General features: G+C 48.5%; 1 protein-coding gene across 1 annotated transcript; it reads right to left on the reverse strand.

Moving 5' to 3' along the window:
* Positions 1-278: 278 nt before the first annotated feature.
* Positions 279-25,550, reverse strand: ZNF341 (zinc finger protein 341). Its single transcript, XM_032793319.2, has 15 exons — positions 25,028-25,550; positions 19,843-19,953; positions 18,652-18,839; positions 17,374-17,526; positions 16,335-16,574; positions 15,045-15,240; positions 14,685-14,769; positions 13,611-13,801; positions 12,513-12,706; positions 10,467-10,675; positions 9,319-9,415; positions 7,216-7,348; positions 5,705-5,816; positions 3,203-3,273; positions 279-1,300 (listed from the first exon to the last, which is right to left on the reverse strand). The coding sequence occupies exons 1-15, from the start codon at positions 25,053-25,055 to the stop codon at positions 789-791; spliced, it is 2,520 nt and encodes an 839-aa protein (XP_032649210.1). The 5' UTR covers positions 25,056-25,550; the 3' UTR covers positions 279-788.

The following is a 25,550-nucleotide window of genomic DNA, read 5'->3' on the forward strand; positions in this document are numbered from 1 at the left end:
GAAGATTAACTCATTTGTGTCTAAGGCATTTTGAGAACCTTGGCTAAAGAGTGACACGGAAGAGCTAAAATACAGTGACCATCCTGGCGAGAACTTAAACAGAAGAGAAGAACACACACGTACATGCACTCAGACACACAACTGTGGGCACAATGCCACAGCTGCTGGCCATCCCGACTTCACACAGAACAGCTGCAGAATCAGGCCCATCGCATATATCCACACACAGTACAGATAATACAGCCTTTCTGCTAACACACACACGAGAGAGACACTGGCAGCGTCTATTAGGGTATTTATGAACAATGTTCCCAAAGGATATCAGGATGCACTTGCTTCCAGTAGGAAGGATCATGTATTTGCACTCGGACACACCTCTCCCCATATATGGGGCAATAATACGGATTTTACAATAAAAACATGAATGGGGCAGACAGTGCTTTGCAAAGCTTTCTGCTAATGGTCTCTACCGTTCTTCCCACCCTGATTCAGGGTTCCTTGTCACCCCTCCCCCGCATTGTCACATGCTGAACGGGGACAAGAAAATGTAACCATTCCCCTCTGGACCTGCTGGCCATCACTGGCTTCTATGGAGTCATGTACCTTGGTAGATGGAGATAAAAGTCATTGTCTTCCCTACCCATCTCCATCCTTAAGAGTTTTGGTCTCTGTATCACTGTGATCCAGACACTTCATCCCATCTCACCATGAGTCTGGCAACCCCAGCAGTGGGTGAAGAAAATGCAGATCCCCTACCACTCACCAAGCACACAGAGGTCACAATTTTATCAGTCCGTAGTCTGAATGTAAACAGGGACAGCCAGCATGGTGCACGGCACATCTGTGCCAGTCTGCAGCTCTGCCAGGGCAAGACTGGACGCAATGCTGCTGGGCTGGCCGGGGACTACAAGGTCCGAATCTGTAGCTGCCGACCCACCAACCACAATGGACAGGACTGCGTCTGATTCCCGAAACTGTTCTTTGTTGGGGCCACTCTCCCGGGGGTTCCGTCCCTCTGCACTGTCCTTCAGCTCTGCCAGGGCCAGCTGGCTGGGAAGAGGAAGGCCCACCTTCCGTCGAGCTCCCCGCTTCTTCTGGGCCTTCCTGATCTGAAGCTCTTTGTCCATGGGTGAGTTCAGCCTGCACTTGTGGTCCTTCATATACTTCTGGCGTGTGAAGCCCTTGCTGCAGGTGGGGCAGCGGTACTTGTAGTTTCCAGTGTGTGAGCGCTGATGTTCCACCATGTGGGCCCGCCGACTGAAGGACTTGCTACAGTACTGGCACTTATGGATCTTCATTCCTAAGCCAAGCACAATACGAGAAAGAGCTTTGTTACAGAACCTTCCTTACAGAGTGGATGGACCTGTTAATCACACTGCAACGGGGCTCAATAGTTGTGTCTGCTCTTCAAAGCTGAATAATTTTTTAACTATTGCTTGCAAAAACAAGACAAAAATTCCCACCCAAAGCTCCCAAAAAACTTTTATTTGATGCTCCTTTACTGCTTAAAACAATCACCCCTGCCCCCCAAAGAGATCAGATTTTTTCATTTTCTATATTTAAAAAAATGCATGTAAGCCGAGAATGTGTATGGCAGGTTGGAGCCTGAAGTGATTTGGAACCCTAATTTCAGGGTTTATCATTAGGGCAGCATTGCTCCTGCCCCTAAAGGGAGCTGAGCAATATACCATGGAAGCAATTTCAGGAGAACACAGTGAAAAGTGAAACACGCGCTGTTAAACTTAAGATTTTCCTGGTTTAGGAATCGTAAAGAAAGTGAACTGATTTTTTGAAACTGCTTAATTTCATTGGAGGAACAAACTGATGTTGCATCTACAGTGCATACTCCATCCAGCTGCTCTGTTCAGGGTTCTGGACATGACAGAGACAGGAGATGGAGAGATCTACAGTTGTGCTACTTGTTACGGAGCTCCACTTGTTTCTAGGCGTGTGGATGTGGAACTCAGACAAACGCTCATCTGAATCCCAAGAGATTACTTTTGACATGGGGACATTATTTGGTATGGGGCAGAAAGAGCATTCTGGGTATTAATATGCAAATGAGCACACCTAATATCCTAGCTCCGCTTCAGAATTCCTATATCCCAAGCTGGCCACATAGTTAATTATTTGTATAGCCTCAGACGTGCATGGCTCTTAGACACAGCTGCAAACTGAACGAGGGCTCTTGGAGTAGGCCTGCTGTAGCAGAGGTAGAAATTCCAAAGCCAGCGGCTGTTTGCAGAGCCAGTGAGTGACACGATTAGTTTTACTGCATGGGAAACTCCTTATATTAGACTGCGGAAAATCTCCCACGGGAAGTGGTGGACGTCTCATCATTCAAGTCATAGCTGGACAAAGCAGGAGAGTATCCTTCAGGGAAAAATCCTGCATTGTCAGGGGAATGGAACGGATTGATTTCATAAGGACTTTGGCATCTCTTGCTTCTCTGGATTCTAGGACAATGTGTTTAGTGGTTGGAATCAATGGAGACTAGTGTTATCCAGCAACAGTGATGAGAAGGGTAAGAGTCCTACTATTCCAGGGTTTCTCAAACAGGGGTCGCCGTTTGTGTAGGGAAAGCCCCTGGAGGGCCGGGCCGGTTTGTTTACCTGCCTGGTCTGCAGGTCCAGCCGATTGTGGCTCCCACTGGCTGCGGATCACTGCTCCGGGCCAATGGGAGCTGCTGGAAGTGGCGCAGGCTGAGTACCTTACTGGCCATGGGGGGAGGGATAGCTCAGTGGTTTTGAGTATTAGCCTGCTAAACCCAGGGTTGTGAGCTCAATCCTTGAGGGGACCACTTGGGGATCTGGGGCAAAAATCAGTACTTGGTCCTGCTAGTGAAGGCAGGGGGCTGGACTCCATGTCCTTTCAAGGTCCTTTCCACTTCTAGGAGATAGGTATATCTCCTATTATTATCATTATTACACACCGGCCCAGCCCGCCAGGGGCTTTCCCTACACAAGGGGTGACCCGTTTGAGAAACCCTGTACTATTCACTGCTGTAAAGGGTACTAGTAATCCACTTGCTTGATAGTTCATAGGCAACTTACCCCTACTACTCCTCTGGTTGAAAAATAAAGCCAGGAGATGTGCACATTGGCCTCCTGCCTAAGAGGCTCTTTAAGCACTTAAGTTGAATTCAAGCAGCATTTTCATTCACAGCTATGGGAAGCAGGGGGAGAACTACAGTCCCACTTACCCGAATGGGAGAGTATATGAGCTTTCAGCTTGTCTGGCCTGTTGAACTCTTTATTACAGCCTGTGTGGCTTCTGTAAGAATAAAAATCAAAGTAACCAGCTTGAATCAGATGGTGGGTGGTAAGGACAGAAAGAGGTTCATACATTAGCTCTCAGACACCATCCCTCACCACCCAAGTGCCGTGGAGAGCTCTGGGTGTATCCACCAGGTGTTACAACAGGGACCCCACAATTTCATCCTCCTGACTGTGCTACAAGATGAGTGCTGCAATGTGGATGCACATGGCTTCCACTGGAAAGCCACACGGTGCCCGTCAGAGGTCCCCTCACAGAGAGGTATTAACAATGATTCAAAGCAGCTGCAGGCAGAAGCAGTGTTAAAGGTGTTGCAAACTGACTGGGATGAGAGAGGAGTGGGGAGAAGCCATGTGAACTGAGGCCACTGAAGAAAGACCATGTTATGCCAGGAGCCTCTCTCTTGTATCTGAAACATACCCACTGGTGCTGGGATGTGCAAGGGCCTATTGCTGGAGTTATGGCCCCAGGATTACCAAGGCTCTGAGGCCATCTTACTCCACATTAACTGGGAGATAGGATGTATCTCTGTGCAGTCTCTTGTCATAACTGATGTCTTCTCAACTACCCTTCAAGGTAGAGGACTCCGCCAGCCCAGGCAGTGAGGGCAGCCATTTCCCACGTTCCAAGCCAGACACCCCCACCCCTGGGGACCATGGACAGTTATTGAGAGGCTCCACATTGTTCAAACAGAAAACACATTCAGTGAACACAGTGCCAGCAAAAGGCAACAAACTGTGCCCCAAGATCTCTATCCACGCAGAGAGCAAGGGGCATCTTCCCCACCCTGTCCTGCCAACATGATGTACCCCTGGGCGGGACGGGCATATCTCGGTCAAAGCTTTAAAGACATTTTGAAGTGGAAATAAGAACCCTTCCCAAGAGCCTCATGCATTAGGCAACACTACGTTTGACGGCGGAGCGCATGGGATTTATACACATTCAGGCAACCCCTCGATAATATCTAGCACTTTTAAGTGCTCTACCAGTGTGATGTGATAAAACCTCACAACCTCACCAGGAGGCAGTAGGATCAGCCTCATCTTACACAGGGAGAAACTGAGGGCTTGGCTACACTTGGAAATGTGCAGCGCTGGGAGTTACAGCTGTGGTCGTACAGCTGTGTAGGAACAGCGCTGCAGTGTGGCCACACTGACAGCTACCAGCGCTGCAGTGTGGCCACATTTGCAGCATTTGCAGCGCTGTTGGGAGTGGTGCATTGTGGGCAGCTATCCCAGCGTTCAAGTGGCTGCAACGTGCTTTTCAAAAGAGGGGGGTGGGGTGGAGTGTGACAGGGAGCGTGGGGGAGACAGAGAGAGTGGATTTTTGGAGCAGACACTGTGACAGCTCCCTGCCTTGCAAGTTCAAAAGAGGGGGGTGGGGTGGAGTGTGACAGGGAGCGTCGGGGAGACAGAGAGAGTGGATTTTTGGAGCAGACACTGTGTGACAGCTCCCTGCCTTGCAAATTCTGGCCATTTCCCCCACCCCTCTCTCAATCACTCTTAAATGCAAAAAGGCTTCAGACCAGATAAGCAGCTTCTCCGACGGACTCCCTCCCCCCCCGCCGTGCTGTTTCTCTCCTCAAGCAAACACTAGCAGCTGTTCTCAGCTCCCTGCCTTGCAAGTTCTAAGGACTGGAAGATACACAACAGCTACCTTCAATCATTTTAAAAGTTTTGACCCTTCCCCCACCTCTCTTATTCACTAAATGCAAATTATGCACTCCTAAATAGCCTTCAGACCACATAAGCAGCTGCTCAACACAGACTCCCCTCTCCCCTTAAATAAATAGCTGTGAACACTCCAAAGCAATTCCTCTTCCTCTGTTCGCTCGCTCGCTGGAGCAAAGAGCAGCTGTGTTTGTTTTTTAGAGCTGGTCGTTCAGCCATTCTTCCGGTTTGTTGTGGACAGGAATTCTGGGATACCTCTTAATACCCTGGAGGCCAATAACAGCGCTGTTGGTGTCCACACCTGATGAGCAGCGCTGCATCACCAGCGCTGGAATCGCTACACCCCAATCAGACCAGGTGTACAGCCAGCGCTGCAGCCAGGGAGTTGCAGCGCTGGCTGGGCTTTGTAAGTGTGTACACAGAGTGAGTTGCAGCGCTGTAACCCCTTCACCAGCACTGCAACTCTCCAGTGTAGCCAAGCCCTGAGGCAGAAATGAAGGGAGTGCGCCAAGCAAGTTGGAACTTGGGACTTGCTGGTTCCCAGCTCCCTGCTCAAAATCACTAGAGCATGGAGCCTCCCCAAGAAGCAGTGAGTTGTTTGGTGCCACATGATAGGGGCTATCCACACACTCTGAGAGCTTGTAACAGCCCTTTCACTGTGCAGATTGAGGGAAACCTTCCTTCCCAAAGCGCAGTGCGATCTCAGGAACAACAAAGCCAGCTCTGCTCTTGGCTGCCAGGGGTCACTTGGTACATACGAGAAGGGACATTTGTACTTCTTGAAAGGTTCATGGATCAGCATGTGTCGCTTCAGTTTATCTTTCCGGTTGAAGGCTGCATCGCACACAGAGCACTTAAAGGGCTTTTCACCTGCGCAGGACAGAGACACAGTCAGGGACATACAGGCTGCACTGGGCTCCAGGGCTTATCATTGTTCTAATAATCCTTTAGTCCCTCCACTTGGGCAGCAGCATCAGTCTCCACTTTCCTGCTCTGTGATGTCCCCTGCTTTCCCTGCAAGCTGGGTCACCACTTCAGCACAGAGACTTGATAGCCATGCTGTGCAAAGGCCTCTCCTCTAGCTACATCTGGCCTGGAGCAGAAGGATGCCCTGCTGGTTATGGAGCCAAGTGTATTTCCTCACCCCTTCGGCTGACAAGCATGCTCAGCCCCAGACGAGGGGTTTGCAAGAGATCACCTCTGACCAGTCCCTAGCGTGTTAACAGCAGGTTCCAGGGAGACAGCTATGTGTAAAGCCTGAAGGTGCCGAAGTGAAAACTCTCAGGGTAGGGGACACATGAGACTATAACAAATCTCCACTTCCCTCCCCAAAGGGCATATGCCTTTGCCACTTTCTGAAGACAGCGCAGCTTTTCCAGCCTGCCAGCATCACTTGCTCCCCATGCTATGACAGGACAGGCAGAAGAATCATCTTCCATCCCAATAAAAACAGAGGTAAGACTCCAGAGGCAAGTCACCTCCAGCCCACCCTCATGTAGCACTGTTCCCCAGAGAGAGAACCCCCCCATCAGGCCCAAGCGTGTTTGGCTGTGTCTGATTCCAAAGTAGGGTAGGAAGGCCCGAATCATGAGTGCAGAAACAAGTGACTCCTTCCCACTCCTACACCTATCTCTGTAGTGCAGTGGTTCTCAAACTTTTGTACTGGTGACCCCTTTCACACAGCAAGCCTCTGATTGTGACCCCTCCCCCCTTATAAATTAAAAACACTTTTTTATATTTAACACAATCATAAATGATGGCAGTGAAGTGGAGTTTGGGGTGGAGGCTGACAGCTCGTGACTCCCCAAATAATAACCTCACGACCCCCTAAGGGGTCACAATCCCCAGTTTGAGAACTCCTGCTGTCGTTCCTCCCTGAAAGACCCCACGTCAGTAATGCTCCCTCTGGCCAATGGGTGGATGGTTACACCTCCCATTGAGTGCTCCTCCTCCAGGCCAGCGCTGCTAGCCCCAGCAAGCCTGAGAAGGGAGGAGGCTGGCTGTGTGCTGCACTTCCATCTGCCAGCTGGTGCTGAGGTGAGATCGCCAAGCTGACTCAACAGCTCACCCTGTCTCAGCAGCATGGTATTACTCTGAAAAGCAGCTGGCACCAAAGGTTGTGTACTTCACTACTTACTCCGGAATCAAAAAAACACTGAATACTGATCCTCGCTAAATACCATCCAGACAGCTCTGCCCTTTGGGGGGGTTCCCCAGAGAGACAAAGGAGGCCTGACGCAGCGGAGAGCATGCACGAGGAAGCACATACCTGAGTGGATGTGGGCATGCAGCTTGAGGTAGTGCTCCCGGCGGAAGAATTTCTTACAGATCTGGCACTTGAATTTGCCCCCTCCTCCATGTGTGGGGAGGTGCCGTCGCAGGTACCTCTCACAGGGGAACACCTGTGAGCACAGAAAAGGAGGGGACTGTAACAGGATAGTCTGCCCCTGTCAGAACCAGGGACCCTAGGGCCCAGCCAGCCCTGTTCTGCGGCAGAGCCCCATTAAGAATACATTGGGGCTGGTAGTTTGCCAGGGGTCAATATTGGGGTTTGCTGAAGATTGTCAGTGCAACCAATCAATGGTGTCCTGAAGAAAGGGTCTGACCAGACTGGGCACAGCATTAATCCCTCCTGGGCTGGGGGGCTGGGCAGCAGCTCCCACAGACTCAGAGTCTGCTCCCCACAGGGGGCTGGAGCTCTCTCTGTGGGAGCAAGCACAAGGGGTGAGGGATTTTTACCTAGATAAAACCCAAGGAGCGAAGCTTAGAGGAGGCCTGCAGAACTCCATGAGGAAAACACAAATACAGCTTTAAAACAGCTTCAGATGCTAAAGCAGTGCTGGCTGCAACCCCTGCAAATAGCTTTTATAACAAGATGGATGTATTTGAGAAGCACCCACTCTGCCCACTTCATGGGTGCAGTACTGACACCAACTGTGGCAGAAGCCTGTTGCACTTTGTACTAACAGTACCGTGCACCCCCCCAATCATCTCCCATCACAGGGTTCCAAAGCACCTGTCCATTAACGGGTGGCATTTGCCATGCTGACATTATTAACAGTTCATTTCACACACGAGAAAACTAAAACACACCAGTCCAATGATTTGCTGATGACAATACCACCAGTCCGCATGAGAGCTAGGCAGAGAACCCAGCACTCCTAGCTCCCACTGCTGCGCTCTCACCACTACGCTACACTCCCTCCACACAGATACAATCTTAGTAACTCACAAACTTAGAGGCAAAAAAATTTGCCCAGCTACAGGGCTTTCCAAAAGCGGGAGTCTCAGGCTGCTGTCCCTGCGTGTTGTGAAGTCCCCCAAGGATCAATGGGAGAGGGGGAATGGACTGCCCTCCATGCAGATGTGAAAAGCAGCAAGCTAACCCTAACATGGCCACACCCTCATACAGAGAGCACTTGTCTCCTTGGGGGACAAAAGACGACACATAAAGAAAGATGGGTTACTAACCATGGCGGGTGTGCGTTTCCCCTTCCTGAGCTACCTCAGTACAAAGTGGTCACTCCTCTGAGATTGTTCCTGCCCCCACTGCAGGATTCTCACCTCCTTAGCTATAAACAGAGGAGCAAGGATCCATATTTTAGTCTAGATTTTCAAACAAAGCGTATTAGAATTCAACAGCCACAATTTTGCCACTCCACCCCTGGAGGTAATGTGATCGGAATGTCCCCAGCCAAAGGCTGCCTGGGTGTCCAGCTCGTCACGCTATCAGGACAGGCTTGTCCTTTCCAAGGACACACAGCATTCATCCAAAAGAGGAGAGGGCAACAGTGGGAGGGGTACATAGAGGTTTATTTGGACGAGAGACAAATGATGAGTTAGCAAGCGGGGGCTCTACATCCTTCCTCCTGTAGGCAGGATGTGTCTAGTGGTTCAATGAGGGAACAGGCTAACGGTCACAGAGGGGGCTGAAGGAGAAGCCAAGAAACAACACTAAAGCCGGCCTCACTCCTCTAGCCATCCCTGACTCTGGGAGGTGAGGCAGGCCAGCGTAACATCCAGTGTTCCTGTACAGTAAAAGGGTCAGATCCTGTCAGGTGCTGAGCGTCCTCCACTGTCAATAGACTATTTGGGGCTCAATATGACGCAGGGTTGAGGGGATGGCAGGAAATTGGAGAAAAGTTCATTGATCCATGAATGGGGTGCAGCAGAAAAGCTGGCACTGGGGGGAGGAATGGACTCTGCTCTAGAGAGACAAGGGGGCAAGAACACACACCCCCTCCCTATCTTGAGAAGCCCTAGAGGACCTGCCAGTCTGTACTGAGGTAGAAAGGGAGAGGAAAGGGAGATAAATTCCCTCAGAAACCCAAACATCTCTCGAGGGCCATCTCGTGCAAAAAGCCCCACCCACCTTCTGGCAGTGAGAGCAGGGGAAGTTGTGCGTTGCCGTCTGCAGATGGTGCTCCAGCGCTTCTGGGGTGGAATATTTATTTACACACTTGACACACCTGAATGAGGAGAGACAGAAAAGAGCATGTGAGCAAGGACCAGCCATGGCAGCCACACCATATCCTACCTCTGCAGACAGTTATTCACCACGTACCTTCTCTAGTCAGTTTTCCCAATGTTTGGTTAAAAACAGTAACAGAACACAAAGTGTTTGGAGAATAGAAATAACCTCTTCCTCCCCCATCCCAACCCTAGGAGTTTGCAAACCTAGATTTCCACTTCAAGGCTTCTGCAAATTTAAGAATCCTTCCCCTACCCCATTACAAGAAATACAGAATGGAGGGGCAAGGGGAGAAATCAAACCTAAACAGAGCCCAGCCCTCTTAGAAAATCACTCTTCTCTTAACTCACTGAAAGATGAACCCCAGCCTCTCTACACGTGCAAGGACAATTAGAAATTACAAGCCTTTCTAAGGAGCAGCAGTCACATATTATAATGGTATATGATCCAGATAAGGTTCCCAGATGCAATCCAAGAAGTCTCTGTGCTCTTCAATCTACTTGCAATCTTCCCATCTTTCCATAGCACTGTAAGTGCTGTTCCCCAAACACAGAGCAAGGCACAAGAGTCTCACTTGCTCCCTCCATCAACCAATCTATCAGCTTTCAGGTCAACAAAGCCCGCTATGGTTTAAAATGAGAATGAAACTGTTGTGGAATGGCCACGTTTGCCTGGACACAGCTCCCATGCCCCCTGCACTGGTACATAAGTGACACCTTTTACTGCAGATGTTGATTGTGATTAATTCACCCAGGTAGCCAGTTCACCTCCATATGTGAACACCAACAGCCATATCTGCACCTGTGGCACCCAAGCCCTCAGACTCACATTCTGTGCACAGTGTTTGGCCACAGTCGCCGGACAGCAGGGCACTCAGCTATGCACTGTGTGAGCCCAGTATAATCCCAGAGGCTGAAAACAAGGTCCCACATGCTTCCCCTCGTGTTCTTTCACCGCTTGGTCTGAGAGCACATGCCCTCGGCCTCAAGCACGAGGCTGTCGCTCTCTCCTACAGTGCCTGGTAACCACTGTTCGGATTGCTACCGTACTTGTACACGGCCACGTCCTTCTTGGGGCTGTGCTGGGGCAGCAGGCTGTGGGAGTACTGGTGGACACTCAGTTCATACAGGGAGGGGAAGTCCTTGCTGCACAGGTGGCAGCGATAGCTCAGCTCCTCCTGGTGGTTCTTGATGTGCTCTAGAAAGGACTCTAGCTTCTGGAATGTCTGAGCGCAGCTTTTCACCACACACTTGTACACCTGGAGGAAGAGGTAGGGATTTATGGGAAGAAGGGAGAGCTACTAGAGTGATGCACATTGGCAATAAAAACAGTGTGACTCCTCTGCCAACAGATGCGGTGCACTCTAAGGTGAGGGCGTAAGACTTGGACTCCGGACTCCTGTATGCTCTTGCAGGCTCTGAAACTGATTCCTTCAGCAAGTCATTGAGTGGGCAATTTTCCAAAGCATCTAAGTGACGTAGGAGCTCAAGTTTCACTAACAGCTACTAAGAACCATGCGCCTAGGTCAGCAAAGTTCTTCTGAAAATCCCACCTTTAACCTCAACTTTCTCCATGTGTTACAGGGGGATGCTAATATTTATCTGCTCATTGGGGGGTTAATTAAATCACTGTGAAGATCCATGAATTAAAGATACAGAGGGAGATTCCAAAGTCACAAACAGCAGTCAGGTGCCTAATTCTCACTGACTTTCATTGGCCGTTAGTTGCCCTACCTCCCTCCGTACCTTTGAAAATCTCCCCCACACTACACACTGTCAAATTATTATTGCCACTAATTTCCTCCTCTCTTGCTGGACCATTGGTTTCTCCCCTAGTTTGGTAGCGCTAAATTAGCCTGGCTGTGTTTATGAACAAAAGCAGCAATTTCAGTCCCCAGAGTGTCTCATCATGCCACAGTCACTGTTTATGCACCATCCGTTACGGGAGCAGCAGTCCAAAAGCAGCAGCCACTCACTAACCCCCACCCGGCGCCAGCAGCAGGAGCACATGCCATTGTTAAATGTGTTAGCTGCCTTCTGTTCAGGCGTTCTCGGAGATGGTGGCAGAAGATTTTAAATAAAACAGTTCTGGAACATAATGGTCACAGTCACACTGTACCAGTGTTACTATGGGTCAGATCTGAGGTCTAAAGAAATTCACAGCACGTACCAGAAAGTAGCACAAGAGTGAAAGTTAATTTCACTCTTCCCTAGGGGTAACTCATGGGGTTGGTGCTCCAGCCCCACTGTACCCACGGAGTAGGCAACCCAGCTGTCTCCAAGCCCAATTAGCCCAAATGCACTAGAGCTGCTCAGTAACACACACAGCTGGTAGCCAAATGCTGGGGAGCTCTTCCCTGATAGCATCTTCTCCCAACGGGTAGCCAAGACTCTGGTAACACGCAGCCTCAACATTACCACACCTGAGGCTAACAGGGACTCACAAGCAAGGCAACTGCCCCAACAGGTAAACCCAAATGCCCTCCCTCCCACTGAGCTGGGCTAAGTCCACCTCTTTTTATGATCAGTTCTACTGTTGTGGCATTCAGAGGCTGCCCAATCAGGACTGGGGCCCCTGCGAGCTGGGTGTTGTAAACACCAAAAGCAAATGAGTGGGACAGGCCAGAGGAGGGCAGATAAGGGTAATAGAAATGAGATCACATGATTCCATAGACAACTACTCCACAACTCAATGGTTGCTGACCATTTTAAAATGTTCTGGATTTGCTTTTTCTAGCTCTCCCCGGCTGCCAACTAGCCCACCTCTTGGCTGATTTCTTCCAGTCAACACAGCAGGGCTGGGGCTCTGCTTGAAGCTGCTCTTTTCCAATCCAGACCCACACAAGGAGAGCCAAGAAGCACAATGCAGCACTGCAGCCGCCGGTTTTATGACCTGAATGCACCCGATGATAACAGAGCCACGAGAGCTCTATAAAGACAGGCATCAGCTTGTGCTGCGGAGAATCTGCCATGTTCATTCCATGTCTACCAACCCTCACTGATAATTAGACCAAGGCCACTGGAGCCAAACTAACATCTCAGTCTGATTACTGATGCGGGCCCCACAAGCACGAGTGTCCACAATGCGTCACCCACCTGCTCGTTCTTGTGCTGCGTCATGTGCGATTTGAGCTGGAAGTAGGTGTTGAACTTGCTGGGGCAGAACTGGCACTGGTAAGAGCTATCAATCAGGACAACCTGCTTGGCTTCCAGTTTGCCAACCTCGCTCTCTTCTGTGGGGGCCATGGCCTGAGGCTGCTGGGGAGAGTTCCTGGAGGCCTGGCTTAAGCCTGGAGGAATGGGCAGAGGCAGAGAGAAAGACAAACTGAAGCATCCCTGAGATCAGTTTTTTAACAGCTTTGAAAACTGACCAAGGCCCCAGTCCTGCATTGACACTCAGCTTTGGTCTCTGGGCCAGCCTCCTGCTCCCTTCCTAAGAGCCAATTCTTTGGACTAGACAATTCAATTCCCCTAACCTCCCCTTTACAACAGCTTATCAAGGGCCCTGATTATTCTGGCTACCCTTCTGTGACCCACTATTCTTACCCGGCATGCTCCCAGCTATGTGCCAGCAGTCTCATAGAAAAGAGAGCTCAACAGGTCCCTGACGATCTAAGGCCATACTCACTCCTCCTCCAAGATTTGCTCAGAGCAGGAGACGAGAGGCATCAGGTAACCAATTATGCATCCCTGATTCACTAGCTGCCTAGCTTCAGTATACATCAGAGCAGCCCCTAGACTTTTGTGACTTATGCCAGCTGGCTATGGCCTGATCGGACCACATATCGCTTCAGAGCTAGCAGAGCTGAGTCATGCTCTGCCCCATCCTCCATGCCACCATTCGGGGGAGGTTGGTGTAAACGTTGGCTACACCACTGGATGCCAGCTGGGAGCTCTTCCACACCAAGCGAATTATGAACTGGCCCGTTAGATGAGACTTCACCACCCTGAGCAGTGCAGAACAGCAAGCCAGAGCACACAGGGTTGCATTAGCCCACATGTCTGGTCTGTGGATTAGTCTAATAGATGCTGCTAAATGCTCGGTCTCCAGATGGTGGCATCACTGGCATTAACCCCAGAGAAAGCTAACATGAGAAAGAAATGGGTGGGAAGGAGCTTTGGGAATAAGGAGTGTTCAGAGATCCTGGAAGTGTCGTTCTGCTTCCTAGTAGGCAATTTCTAAGGGTAGCACACCTGCATTCTCTTCGTCCTCCTGCTGGTTGGGGTTCAGCGCCATGACCTGCACCGTGATGGAGTTGCGGGAGATGGTGCACCCGAGCCCCGGAGGCCACACTTTATGGGTCTGCATGTGCTTCTTCACGTTGGACTTCTGCGCGAAGGCTCGGCCGCACACGATGCACTGGAACGGCTTCTCACCTGTGTGGCTGCAGGGCAGAACAAAGCACATCAGTGAAGATGCATGACGGGAGGTGGTGGCCTGTAAGCATATATCACAGGGGGCAGCTGTCCCAGGAGTGAACTGAGAACCTAGCTGCTTGGCATATTAACTTCTGGGCATCCCCAGCAAAGGACTGGGAACCTGATCAACTGGCGTCAATGGATTTTGTGGGTGGAGCAGGAGAAACAGGCCTTACATACAGAACATAGAGTTACAGCCCAGGGGTAGTTTGGGGGCGGGGAGGAGCTCTGCAATGGAGTCAGAACATTTATCATCACGTTTTTCTGCACTTATCCAATAAGCCACTTGACCATCATTGCTTGGTTTAGAATAAAACCCCTTTCTTCTGCTCCAGCATCAGAGGATCTCTTCTTATCCCCCCACTCTGCTTCCAGCCTAGGAAGAGGGAAACTCTGTCCTCTTCCCTCTCTCTTCCCCCCACCCCAAATTACAGGGAAGGAGATCTTTCTGCTCTCTCTTCCTGTTACAGGCCCAGAAGCCACTTCTGATGCTTGGTGGTCACCATGTGAGGGGCCCCAGGACGGGCTTGGAGTTCTAATGACTCCTGCTAGCTGCCCATCAAGCTTTTACATCTTTGCTCAGAGCTGAGACTACAGTTTTTATCCTTCCTCTTCAGGCATCGCTCTGAATTTTCGCTCCCAAGGGACAGCTCTGGAGGTGAAGGTGGCTGGGCATTCCAGGTAACAGGAACTGTGGATGTTCTCATCAGCTAGTGAGCAAAGAGGACTCCAAAACCAGCTCATACTCAAAAAGTAGAAGATGCAATTACAGCTCATGCCTCCTAGGCAATCAACAGCCCACCCCACTTGGCCATCCCTGCTGCATCTGGGTTAGCATCTCACTGTTACCTTCTGATGTGCTGCTGCAAGTCAAAGTTCTTGGTGAAGGCCTTGTCACAATAAGTGCACTTCAGTTTGGGGGACTTAGGTTTCCCTGAAATAGAAAGAGTGCATAATGGGAATTAGCTACTCCAGTTCAGTTGCTTTCAGGACCAAGGAACATTTGATGGGATATGAATGGCCACAACACAAGAGTTTGTCCCATGGACAATAATAGGTGCCAATTCTACTTTTTGTATAGCACAGTAAGAGTACACTGTGTTGTACATTTGCTAACAGAGTCTCCAGAGCTTCCAAACTAAAAGTGCAATGCAATGGAGACATGATGGTCTAGGGGTTAGAACAGAGGCTGGCCATAAGGAGACATACCTTCTTGCAGCCCACTGTCATTTTTGGAACGCCTATTTTTGGAGGTCGAGGTGGAATCAAAACTGGCCACGTTTCCTCCAGCCGCATTGGTCAAAGGAGCAGCAGTGTTAGTGCTTTTGGATTTGAAGCCCTGCTTCCCTGGGCTGTACACTGGAGGGGAGGGATACACAGGACTTTCCACACACTGGCTTGGCACCTGGAATAATGCACCAGTGAAAATACGTTTGCTAAGTCCGTGGAGAAGTTGCCATGCTAGATCATTAGTCTGTCTAGTCCAGGATCCTGCCTAACTGGATCAAACCAGTAATCTGTTTTTTTAAGCAAAGGGAGGCTAAACCAATGCACAAAGGGCAGCTCTCAGGCTGAACCTTGCCAAGTATTCAGAAGTATTAGCAAGACCTGGACACCAAAGTATAAACTCTCAAAACAAAGAGCTAGCTAGTCCCCGATTAGCATCTCTGCTCTCCAGAGCTGATCACCGTGAAAGTAAAAAGCTCAAGGTCCTGTTACCAACCTCAGGAAGATTTCTGAAGGAAGTTCTGCTGTGCAGATTCCAGTTAAACAAACTGACAACATTATTGGGAAGGCGAAGGGTGTAGTTAGCAAAGTAGACCAAGTCATCAGTCTGGAGTAACACAGTTTGAGGCCCTTTCTGTAAAGGGCATCTGGAGAAGTTTGGCATGTCCTCTCCTACCGCATACTCCCCAGTCCTGTTTCAAGATCTCAAGTAACATGGCTAGCACCACTTCCCCTGGGAGACTATTTAACTGCCTGAGGAATCTCACTGTCAGGATATTTTTTCTGATATTCAGACTAAGCTCTCCTGTGCTGAGTTTCGGCCCACTACTTCTAGTTCAATCCCTTTGCAACGTCTCTGCCTTCCCAGCAGATACCTTTCCAATACTTGCAGGCAGTTATAGGAAATCCCACCCCTTAAACATATCTACATGTTTTCGGCTCTTTTAATCTCTCCTCATGAATCAATCCCTCCAGTCCCTTAATCACTCTCATGTTCTCCAAATTCCCTTCAGCTTGTTGACATCTTTCTGCTCATTACTTTCCCACAGAGGAAATACTCATTGATTACAAGACAACCTAACACATCTTTCCCTGACTCTAATTTTATGACAAATTGCATTTCTAACTAACTCATGAGCAGCATCTTCTCCCCAACTTGTGAAATGGGCTTGCAGGAGCCTTAAGTGTCATGAATCGGTCAGAAGGTAGAGCAGCATCTGAGGGATGACCTATGGCCAAGCTCACAATACGAGGCCAGAGACACGGCTTTACCTCTATGGGTGGATAGGGCTGCATCCCCAGCGTCTGTATCTCCACTGTGCCATTTCCTGCCATAGGAGCAGGTGTGCTGTACACTTCCACCACCCGGCTGCCACCAGTGCTAGGCTGTCCCGGTGCTCCCAATGTCTGAGCGGGAGGAGGTGGGGGTTGAGGTGGAGGAGGAGGTGGGGGTGGCGGAGGAGGTGGGGGCTGGGAAAGGTATCCAGCTCCAGTGTGCATACTCAAGGTGCTCTGAAAACCGGAACAAGAGACAAACAGAGAAGGCATTAAAAATGCAGCACAGGTCCAGCAACCTCCAGCTGGAGTTGCAGACGCCTCACTCATGACATAACTCATAATTCACTGTCAGATTGGCAGACAAAGCAAACTCTGGGCAAAATGCACTTTTTAACACAGATGTGGGCACCTTACTAAATACAGTATCTAATTTCTAAGGAAGCAATGAGCAATCGAACAACCACCTATATACCGCGCATGGGTCAGATTGAGAGGATATGCAGCAGCTCATACTGCCACTTTTCCCTGCTGATGGTCATCTTGTGCTCTAGAATCCAAGCATTTTCTTCATTTTCTTTGTAGCCCTGCTGAGTACAAGGAAAACCCTCAGAATGCAAAGAGGGTAACCAGTGCAGGACGCCTGCCAAAGTCTGCAGACAGCATTAAACAACAGCTCTGAGAGAGGTGTCCCATTGATCCCCCTGGTCGTTACAAAGATGGTCCCTGCTGGTTACACTGTAACATACACATTATTTCATGTGGGATCATAGCACACAAGAAAGAACCATGGATGATCATATTATGAAGAGTGGCACAATCTGCTGCGAGACAGTGTGAGTGAGCAGATCTTGGCATAGGCCCATCACTTGTTGTTTTCCAACCTGACCTCTGTTGTTGTTTTTGAGAAGATGCCCAGGCACCAACATCAAAGCAGCTCTCTGAACTGTGCAGGTGGCACTGCCAGCCAGAACTCTTGGATCCCTCCGCTATTCAGCGGGGAACTCAGTCTGTTTGGAAAGCGCACTCCCCTTACCTGCACGGAGGGCTGCACTGCGGGCATTGGTTGGTCCAGGGATGTAAAAGCGGACATGGCTGACATCAGCACCTCATCACTGACTAAGATATTCCCCTGCACTAGCGTCTGGATCAGCGGAGATGGAGGAACCGTGATGTATGTGGAAATTTGCTGAAAGAATGGGAAAAAAAGTGTTGGGGCTCAACACTAGAACAAGAGAAATAATCTCTGAAATGCTCAGGGAAGGAACGAGGATGTGCTCTTTACTAAACCGACGAGTCTCTGCTACCTCCAGCTCTCCTCACTCGACTGGCCACACAAGAGATCTACTGGTTGCTACTGTTTGTATCTTCACCTACGGGTCTATCCTGCCATCCTGTAACAAACAGGAAACCACACTGGGCTAGACCTCCCAATGCTCTAGTTCAAAAGGAATTATTATGAGACAGTTCTCTGGCCTGTGCTATACAGGAGATCAGACTAGATGATCACAGTGGTATCTTCAGGCCTCAGAATCTATGAATGAATCAATCCTGTGAGATCTAATGGATCAGGCGACTGGAGATGGGATGGGGAGTTGGTTATGGGTTTACAGTTCAAACCACGTTGGTTATTAAAGGTGACCTGGGGAACAAACAGCATGAAGACCTTCAGCGGAATGCTCTGACTTACCAGGTGATGTGGTGAATTCAGAAAGGCCACGGACTAGATGGCCAGGAAGACTGTACTTCCTTCTCACCCCTAGAGGTGCTCCCATAAGGTCACAATTGAGGTATATTGGGGGTGACAGCATGGGGGAAGATTTTGCTCACACTGTCCGTGTTCTGTGGTTATGATGAGGACTGATGCCTCCTGAGTCAGCAGCGCCTTTCCCCAGTGATAGATTCACTTTGGGGGGGGGGGGGGGAACACATTTTTTTTTAAATTCCTGGAAAATTCCATCTTTTTGGTTGATTTGAGGAGCAGAAAGTATGCTGTGTGTATGAGGGGATACAGGAGCTCTGTAGCAAAGAACAGCTGCATGGATTCAATTCTGGCGAAAGGCAGGTTTGGGGCAAGGGGAAGATTTTTTTTTTTTTTTTAATTCTCCCCAGACATGGCACACCGGGATATATGGAATCGTGCATGGAGACCGGGTGCTGAAAGAACCAGGAGGCAGATCCAGGGATGAGGATGCCACATGCAGCAACCTCTCACTATGTATGTGTAACTGGATTCAGTAAACGTTCACCCCTGGGTTCTCTTGCCCTCCAAAGTCAGCGGCGCAGAGACCTCCAAGCATGCCAATGTAGCTACCTGCCGATTGGCACTCTGAGCCTGCTGCACAGATGTGATGGACGGAGCGTACACGCTGTTGGTAGCCAATGAGACAGTGGCCAGTGAAGGGGTGTTTCCTTGGCATTGCTCCCTCTTGTGGGTCATGAATGCTGGCAGCGAGTTGAACTGCTTCTTACACTTCCCACACAGGAACACGTCCTCGTCATCTGCAATCAGAAGGGAACAGGTCATTGATTTGGCTTCAGGATCCTTCTCCTCCTCAGATTATGGAGCTACCTCAACTATAGTTAGGGTCAGAAAAGGGACGATACAATTTGGTGCTTTCCTGCTGTTAGCCCCATAGAGCTGTGATAGCTAGGGGAGGGTGAGCTGAATTCTATTCTGCCTTGTGCAGCTTCAGCTATTTTGTCAGCTGAGCTCTAGCCGCAGAAAGTCCTACTGAGGATGAGAAATAAGTAACTGAACTTTGCATTCCTCTAGCTCCTTCTGACTATATCAAAAAGGCTCAGTGGATCAGGTTGAGCTGTCTTTAGACAGATCAGCCGCAATGCATGGAGGAGGGAGAGGCTGATTACACAGCGTTCACTTGCATGTGTTTGGGGAAAGGTCACAGAATAATTCCGCATCTTCCAAGTGAGCCCTGATAAAACACTGTCTGGCCTATGCCTTCCGGTTTTGGGGGGAGCAGCTCTGGAGCCTGGTATTGCTGATAAAGGGCTGAAGTGAAAAGCCAGACCTTCATAAGCATTTAAGTCAGCAACTACCATGACTGCTCACCTAAATTAGCTACACAATGATCTGTCCCCAAATAATTGAGCAACCTGAGCGTTTATAGCAGCAAGAGATGTTTGTGACACGCAGAAAGTGCCCCTCCTTTCATGCCTTTCCTGAAGTGCATGGCCTGGACCTGTTGCTGAGACCAACCCCAACCCACCCTCTCTTCTTCCGGGCAACCACACCCAGTCTGTGACAGGCACCACACAGTATATTCTGTATTATCCCTCTCTCCCCTTATGTTCTGCCCTGTTTCGCTAAACAGACCATGAGTCCTTAGGAATTAGCACATAGCAGTGACTCTCCACCAACCGTCTGCAGACAACTGTTCTGCCAAACCATTTCTGACGGTCACTGGGACAGAGGTTGTGGCAGGAAAGCCAGCCCACCAGAGCCTCTTTCTCGCTTGCACGTGCAAGGAAGAGAGGGACTCACCCATGGACTGAATGGTGGTGGAAGTGTTGACATTTTGACCGGATGGATCTGTAACTGCTCCCTGACCATCCAGCAGGGACTGAACAGCCAGCACTGTCTGATTATCCATTCCTGAAAGACAGACAGAAGCAAGGGTTAACAGGAACATCCAAGCAGGCCCTCTGGGACAAGAGCTGTTTCACTGAGTCTGAAACCTCACTCTGCACCATCTGAACGTATCCTACAGTAAACACAACTTAAAAGAGTAACGCTGAAAAGTGGCTCCCCGTCAGGGGCCCTAGGTCTCCCGCTTAGTTCTTCTTCCTTCACTGAGCTCCACTCCGCCCCTACCCCAACCCCAACGCCACCTATTCTATGCGCTAGTTATCCTAAGAGAGAAAAGAGATCCTAAGAGCAAAAAGCCAGTTCATCTTTCTTTATATGGTGATGGGAGGAGTGGTTAAGAAGAGGAAAAAGAAGATCTGGCAGCTGAAGGAAAGAGCTGGTTTTTGGGGAAGCTATTCCCAGGGAGGGCGAAGAGTTTTAGCTGCAGAAACGGGTCTGATCAGTGGCACTTGCCACTTGGAGGTGCAGAAACATAGGAATTTAATAGATTTTAAACTCAGACTAGTTTAAGGTCATCATGTCACGCAGAGGGTAACTCAGGCCGGTACAGTTACTCACAAGCCACATGGTGCAGTGGCTGAGACTTGGGGTTTGTTGAGTTAAGAAACCTGAGCTCTGGGCCTGCAGTGAGCTTGCATAAACGCTCTGCTAACGTATATTTAAAAAGGGCAGGAACCTGCAGCAGTTCTTCCCTGTCTTCTGGGCCAAAGTTCATGGCTTGAGTCAATAATAAGGGTAGGGAATTGAATAGGAATTGAAACAGCACTTAGAAGAACTAAGATTTGAACTCCTAGTCTCTGCTTTCCAAGTTCAAGGAACTTTCCCTCAAGCTAGAGCAACATTTGTAAAAAATTCCTCAGTTAGTGTCTTTCCCATTTTAGCATCCCCCAGAAGCCAGTGATGGCATTCACACTGAGGGAGATTTGCCATTCAATTAAAAATTGGCACGTTCACCTTAGCACAAATATTTTTTCCACTGCAGCTACAATGTTATTTAAAAACTCATTAGTGTTTGTCTACAGATGTATTAACTGAGACAAAAAGCAGCCAAAGGACAGCTCTCAGAGCGATTTAGATTTCTTGTAAAAGGGGTGAAGAAACTGCCCAAAAGGGGTGATTCAATTCATTTTTCATCAAGTCATGACAAATTCAAACAGCACTCAGTTTATATTCTGTGTTTTGGCTTTTTGCCATTTCAATGAGATTTTTACAAACTAAAGGTTTAAAGCTCCTGTTAATACTGAACCTCAACACAGTCTTAACTACGGTGATGCTATTGCTGCACCACAATCAAAAAAGAGCAAATAATCTTACAAGGTAAAATCATATTCAAATAGTACAGCTAACAGGCAGATCCTAATGAGAAGCCAATTAGTAAATAGCATGAGGAGAGGCTTGAAAATCCTGCAACTGATTGCAAAGACATAAGGAAACATCACAGAGAAGCTGCTCTGCTTTCCTCCTATAGGTCCCTCCATGCCAGGGTTTAGGGCAGGAAGTGAAGAATATAACGTGCAACAGAAACTGCAAGGAGAGTATTTAGATCTGCCGGATATACTTCTCCAGGACTGCCAGGGTGACATCCCAGGTGCCAAGGGGCCTCCATAAGGGAGAGAGAGGGACTTTCACCAACTGCACACATACACAACACTTCAAAGATTAGCTAAGAACTCACTACTCCTGCATCACCCACATGGAGCTAGTTAATATACTCAAGTAACTGAACCATCAAGAAGAGCTGTTTATGCCTTAACTGAGTAACCTGATCAGTCTGCTGCGACCCGTTCGATTTCTCCCCTTCCTTGCCTTTTGTTTATTAACCTTCCTTGTTGTGTCTCATTTGAACCTATGGCTCCATCTTACACACATTTACTGCCAAGCACAGTATTCACTCTTGGGGGTAGCTCCATTGACATCAGTGGGATTACTCATTGTCCCAAGCACTACATTCAGTGACACGTGCAGGACTGGGACCTTATATCATAAGCTCTGCAGAGCAGGGGCTGTTTCTTTACTAGTGTCTGTAAAGTAGCCATCACACTTCATAGCACTGCAACAAATAACAATATATCTAATATCAACCCCTAATGGGAGCTTGGGGGTGTTCTCTCTAAACAATTATTGTAACTGTTAAATAAGAGATAAGATCACCCATTTTGCAGCCCTTGTCCCAGAAACTGATTTTGAGGCATGGTCTGTTTTATTCATCAGATTCCCATCAGGAAGCAGACAGGATGAGTCCCAGTTCTGCCACAGTTCTCTGTGTGTAATGAGATATGATCTCTCTTCTTCATTTCCCCTTCTAAGGCAGCAGCTTGTAGGGTGTGGCATGGGATGCCCCAGAAACCCAATACAGTTGTTGTATGTGTGTAGGTGGAATGCAGGGTGAAGAATCTCCTACACCTGCTGGGCAGACAGCCCAGCTGGAGGCTGGGCAATCTGCTTCAGAACTATCCCTACGAATAAAGGTGAGAAGGGTGGAGGAGAGCCTTCCCCTCCCTCACTCCCCAATCAGGAGCATATCTATAAGAAAGGCTACAATTTAGTCATGGAGGTTGCGGAAGTCATGGAATCCGTGACTTCTGCAGTGTGGAGTTGCAGGGCTCCCCATCACCTGCTGGGCTGGGAGCTGTAGGGTACCCCCGGTGCCTCTGGCAACCCCACAGTGGGAAGTGGGGTACCCTGCAGCTCCCAGCTGTTGTGGGTAACCCCCAAGATCTCAGGTCGTGGAGGGACCCCTGAGCTCCCAGCCACCAGAGGCAGCAGAGAACTCCCGAGCTGGCAGGTGGCAGCTGGGAGCAGTGGGGAAACTCCGCAGGTGGCGAGGAATCCCTGAGCTCCTGGGTGCCACGGGACCTCGGAGCTGCGGACTGCAGGAGTGGGGGGTGCCCCACGGCCCCCAGCTGCTGCAGGCAGCTCCTAGCCTCTGTGCAGCTGCCCTGCTTCAGGCGGTGTGGGGATCCACAGATCCCCATATTGTCCTAGACGTTTTTAGTAAAAGTCACAGACAGGTCACAGCTTCCCTGAATTTTCCTTTTTTGCCCATGACCTGGCCTTGACTTTTACTAAAAAAATCTGTGACAAAATCTTAGCCTTATCTATAAGTCATTGTGTCAGCTGCACCTCTTTTCATCAGTGGCAGATTCTGCATACTCCCCTCCTCTATCAGTTTCACGTAGGAAGGAAGACTGTTGAGAACAGCAGGGCTCTGCAGCTCCAGAGAAGAGAAGGGAAAGCAGCTGTTATACAATTCATGCTCCTTTACAAATCCACCATGCGTTTCTTTCCATATTGTAGGAAACTGAATATTGCAGGAGCATGCATGTTTTGTTTTGTTTTGAATTTCAAGAGAAACCAATATTTTAAAATACACACATATATTTACAATTATTCTCCTGCAGTATTTGCAAGGGAAACACTGCAGACTCCTGCTAGTGCATCAGAACCAGAGTGTGAAATTTACAAGTCTATTGCAATGTCCACGTGGAAATAAGCAAAAAGCAGGAAAAGTAAGAAGAGAATTGGACACCTAGAATTCTATTTTAATAGTTTATGTTGATAATTAAAACACCCTAAAATTACTGAAGCTCAAGAATTTTAAAAACCTAATTCCTGTCTTAATATTCATGCCAGGAATGCCAAGCTCAGTCTGGGAAGGGGGCCAGATTACATTTTTAATAGGGCTGTCGATTAATCGCAGTTAACTCACATGATTAACTCAAAACTTAACAGTGATTAAAAAAATTAACTGCGATTAATCGCTGTTTTAATCGCACTGTCAAACAATAGACTACCAATTGACATTAAATATTTTTGGATGTTTTTCTACATTTTCAAATATATTAATTTCAATTACAACACAGAATACAAAGTGTACAGTGCTCACTTTATATTATTACAAATATTTGCACTGTAAAAATGATAAAAAAAATTTCAATTCACCTCAAGTACAGTAGTGTGATCTCTTTACTGTGAAAGTGCAACTTACAAATGTAGATTTTTTTTTTTTACATAACTGCACTCAAAAACATAACAGATAAAACTTTAGAGCCTACAAGTCCACTCAGTCCTACTTCTTTTTCAGCCAATCGCTCAGACAAACAAGTTTTTTTTACATTTACAGGAGATAATGCTGCCCACTCCTTATTTACTTCACTTGAAAGTGAGAACAGGTGTTTGCATGACACTTTTGTAGCCGGCATTGCAAGTTATTTACATGCCAGATATGCTAAACATTTGTATACCCCTTCAGGCTTCAACCACCATTCCAGAGGACACGCTTCCATGCTGATGACACTTGTTAAAAAAATGTGTTAATTAAATTTGTGACAACTCCTTGGGAGAGAATTGTACATCTCCTGTTCTGTGTTTTACCTGCATTCTGCCATATATTTCATGTTATAGCAGTCTTGGAAATGACCCAGCACATGTTGTTTGTTTTAAGAACATTTTCACTGCAGATTTGACAAAACGCAAAGAGGGTACTACCAATGTGAGATTTCTAAAGATAGCTACAGCACTCGATCCAAGATTTAAGAATATGAAGTGCCTTCCAAAATCTGAGAGGGACGAGGTGTGGAGCATGCTTTCAGAAATCTTAAAAGAGCAACACTCTGATGCGGAAACTTTAGAACCTGAACCATCAAAAAAGAAAATCAATCGTCTGCTGGTGGCATCTGAGTCTGATTTGTCTTGCATACCTCACATTTTACCTTACTTTAAAAACTACCTGCTTACAAAATCAGACATAATGCAGAAGTGACACAGCAAACTATTACAGAAAAATTGCTTACTTTCTCATTTTTACCTATAATTATAAAATAAATCAATTGGAATATAAATATTGTGCTGTACGTACATTTCAGTGTATAGGTCATGGAACAGTACAAAATAAGTCATTGTATGAAATTTTAGTTTGTACTGACTGCTCTTGTGCTTTTTATATAGCCTGTTGTAAAACCAGGCACATATCTAGATGAGCTGATGTACTCCCTGGAACTACTGGACTAGATTATCAGAATGGTCCCTTCTGGCCTTGAATCTATGAATCTCTTAGCTACCTCATTCATCCATTACCAACCTGATTCACACTGCCACCTACAGCACATAAGGCACCAATGTCACAGAGTGATGAATGAAAGATCCACATTTATTTCTGAGGGGCTGAAAGGGAACTGGCTCCCAGCCCTACAGGGAGAGGGGAAGTGCATCTCCAAGGGGTAAGTCCTGGTCTCTGAGGTGGGGGGGGGGGGTTCTCTTAGGAAGAGAGGGTGGGGTGAGGTCTCATTAGAGACAGGAACTCCCCAGAGGAGGGGACCGGGTTAATCAGTACGAGGTGCACGAGGAATCCCTTGAGTCCTGAAGGCTGGGTCTCTCAGGAAGGGGAATTTGGAGATAGGGGGTCTCCTTAGGGCATACAGGAGCAGGAGCAGGATCTCCCTGGGGGCTGGGTCTCCCAGAAGGGGTTGGGGTCTCCCTGGCCCTCAAGGCTGGGTTGTCCCAGGAGAGGAAAGGGTCTTCCTAGCTCTGGGTCTCCCAGCAGGGGACATGGGTGAGGGGAAGTTCCCAGGGAGGCATTGTTCCAGGTGGGTTGGGTCTCTCGG

This window comes from Chelonoidis abingdonii, chromosome 14 (assembly GCF_003597395.2).
Source record: "Chelonoidis abingdonii isolate Lonesome George chromosome 14, CheloAbing_2.0, whole genome shotgun sequence".
In the NCBI taxonomy this organism is placed as follows: domain Eukaryota; kingdom Metazoa; phylum Chordata; order Testudines; family Testudinidae; genus Chelonoidis; species Chelonoidis abingdonii.

What these genes read in the sequence shown, in the direction of transcription:
- ZNF341 (XM_032793319.2), bottom strand. Translation starts at nt 25,055, where the DNA reads ATGTGCTGTAGGTGGCAGTGTGAATCAG. An exon ending in TGACAGTGGGCTGCAAGAAG is followed by an intron (nt 14,770 to 15,044) that starts GTATGTCTCCTT and finishes TTTCTATTTCAG; the next exon opens with GGAAACCTAAGTCCCCCAAA. An exon ending in CGCAGCACAAGAACGAGCAG is followed by an intron (nt 10,676 to 12,512) that starts GTGGGTGACGCA and finishes CTCTTCCTCCAG; the next exon opens with GTGTACAAGTGTGTGGTGAA.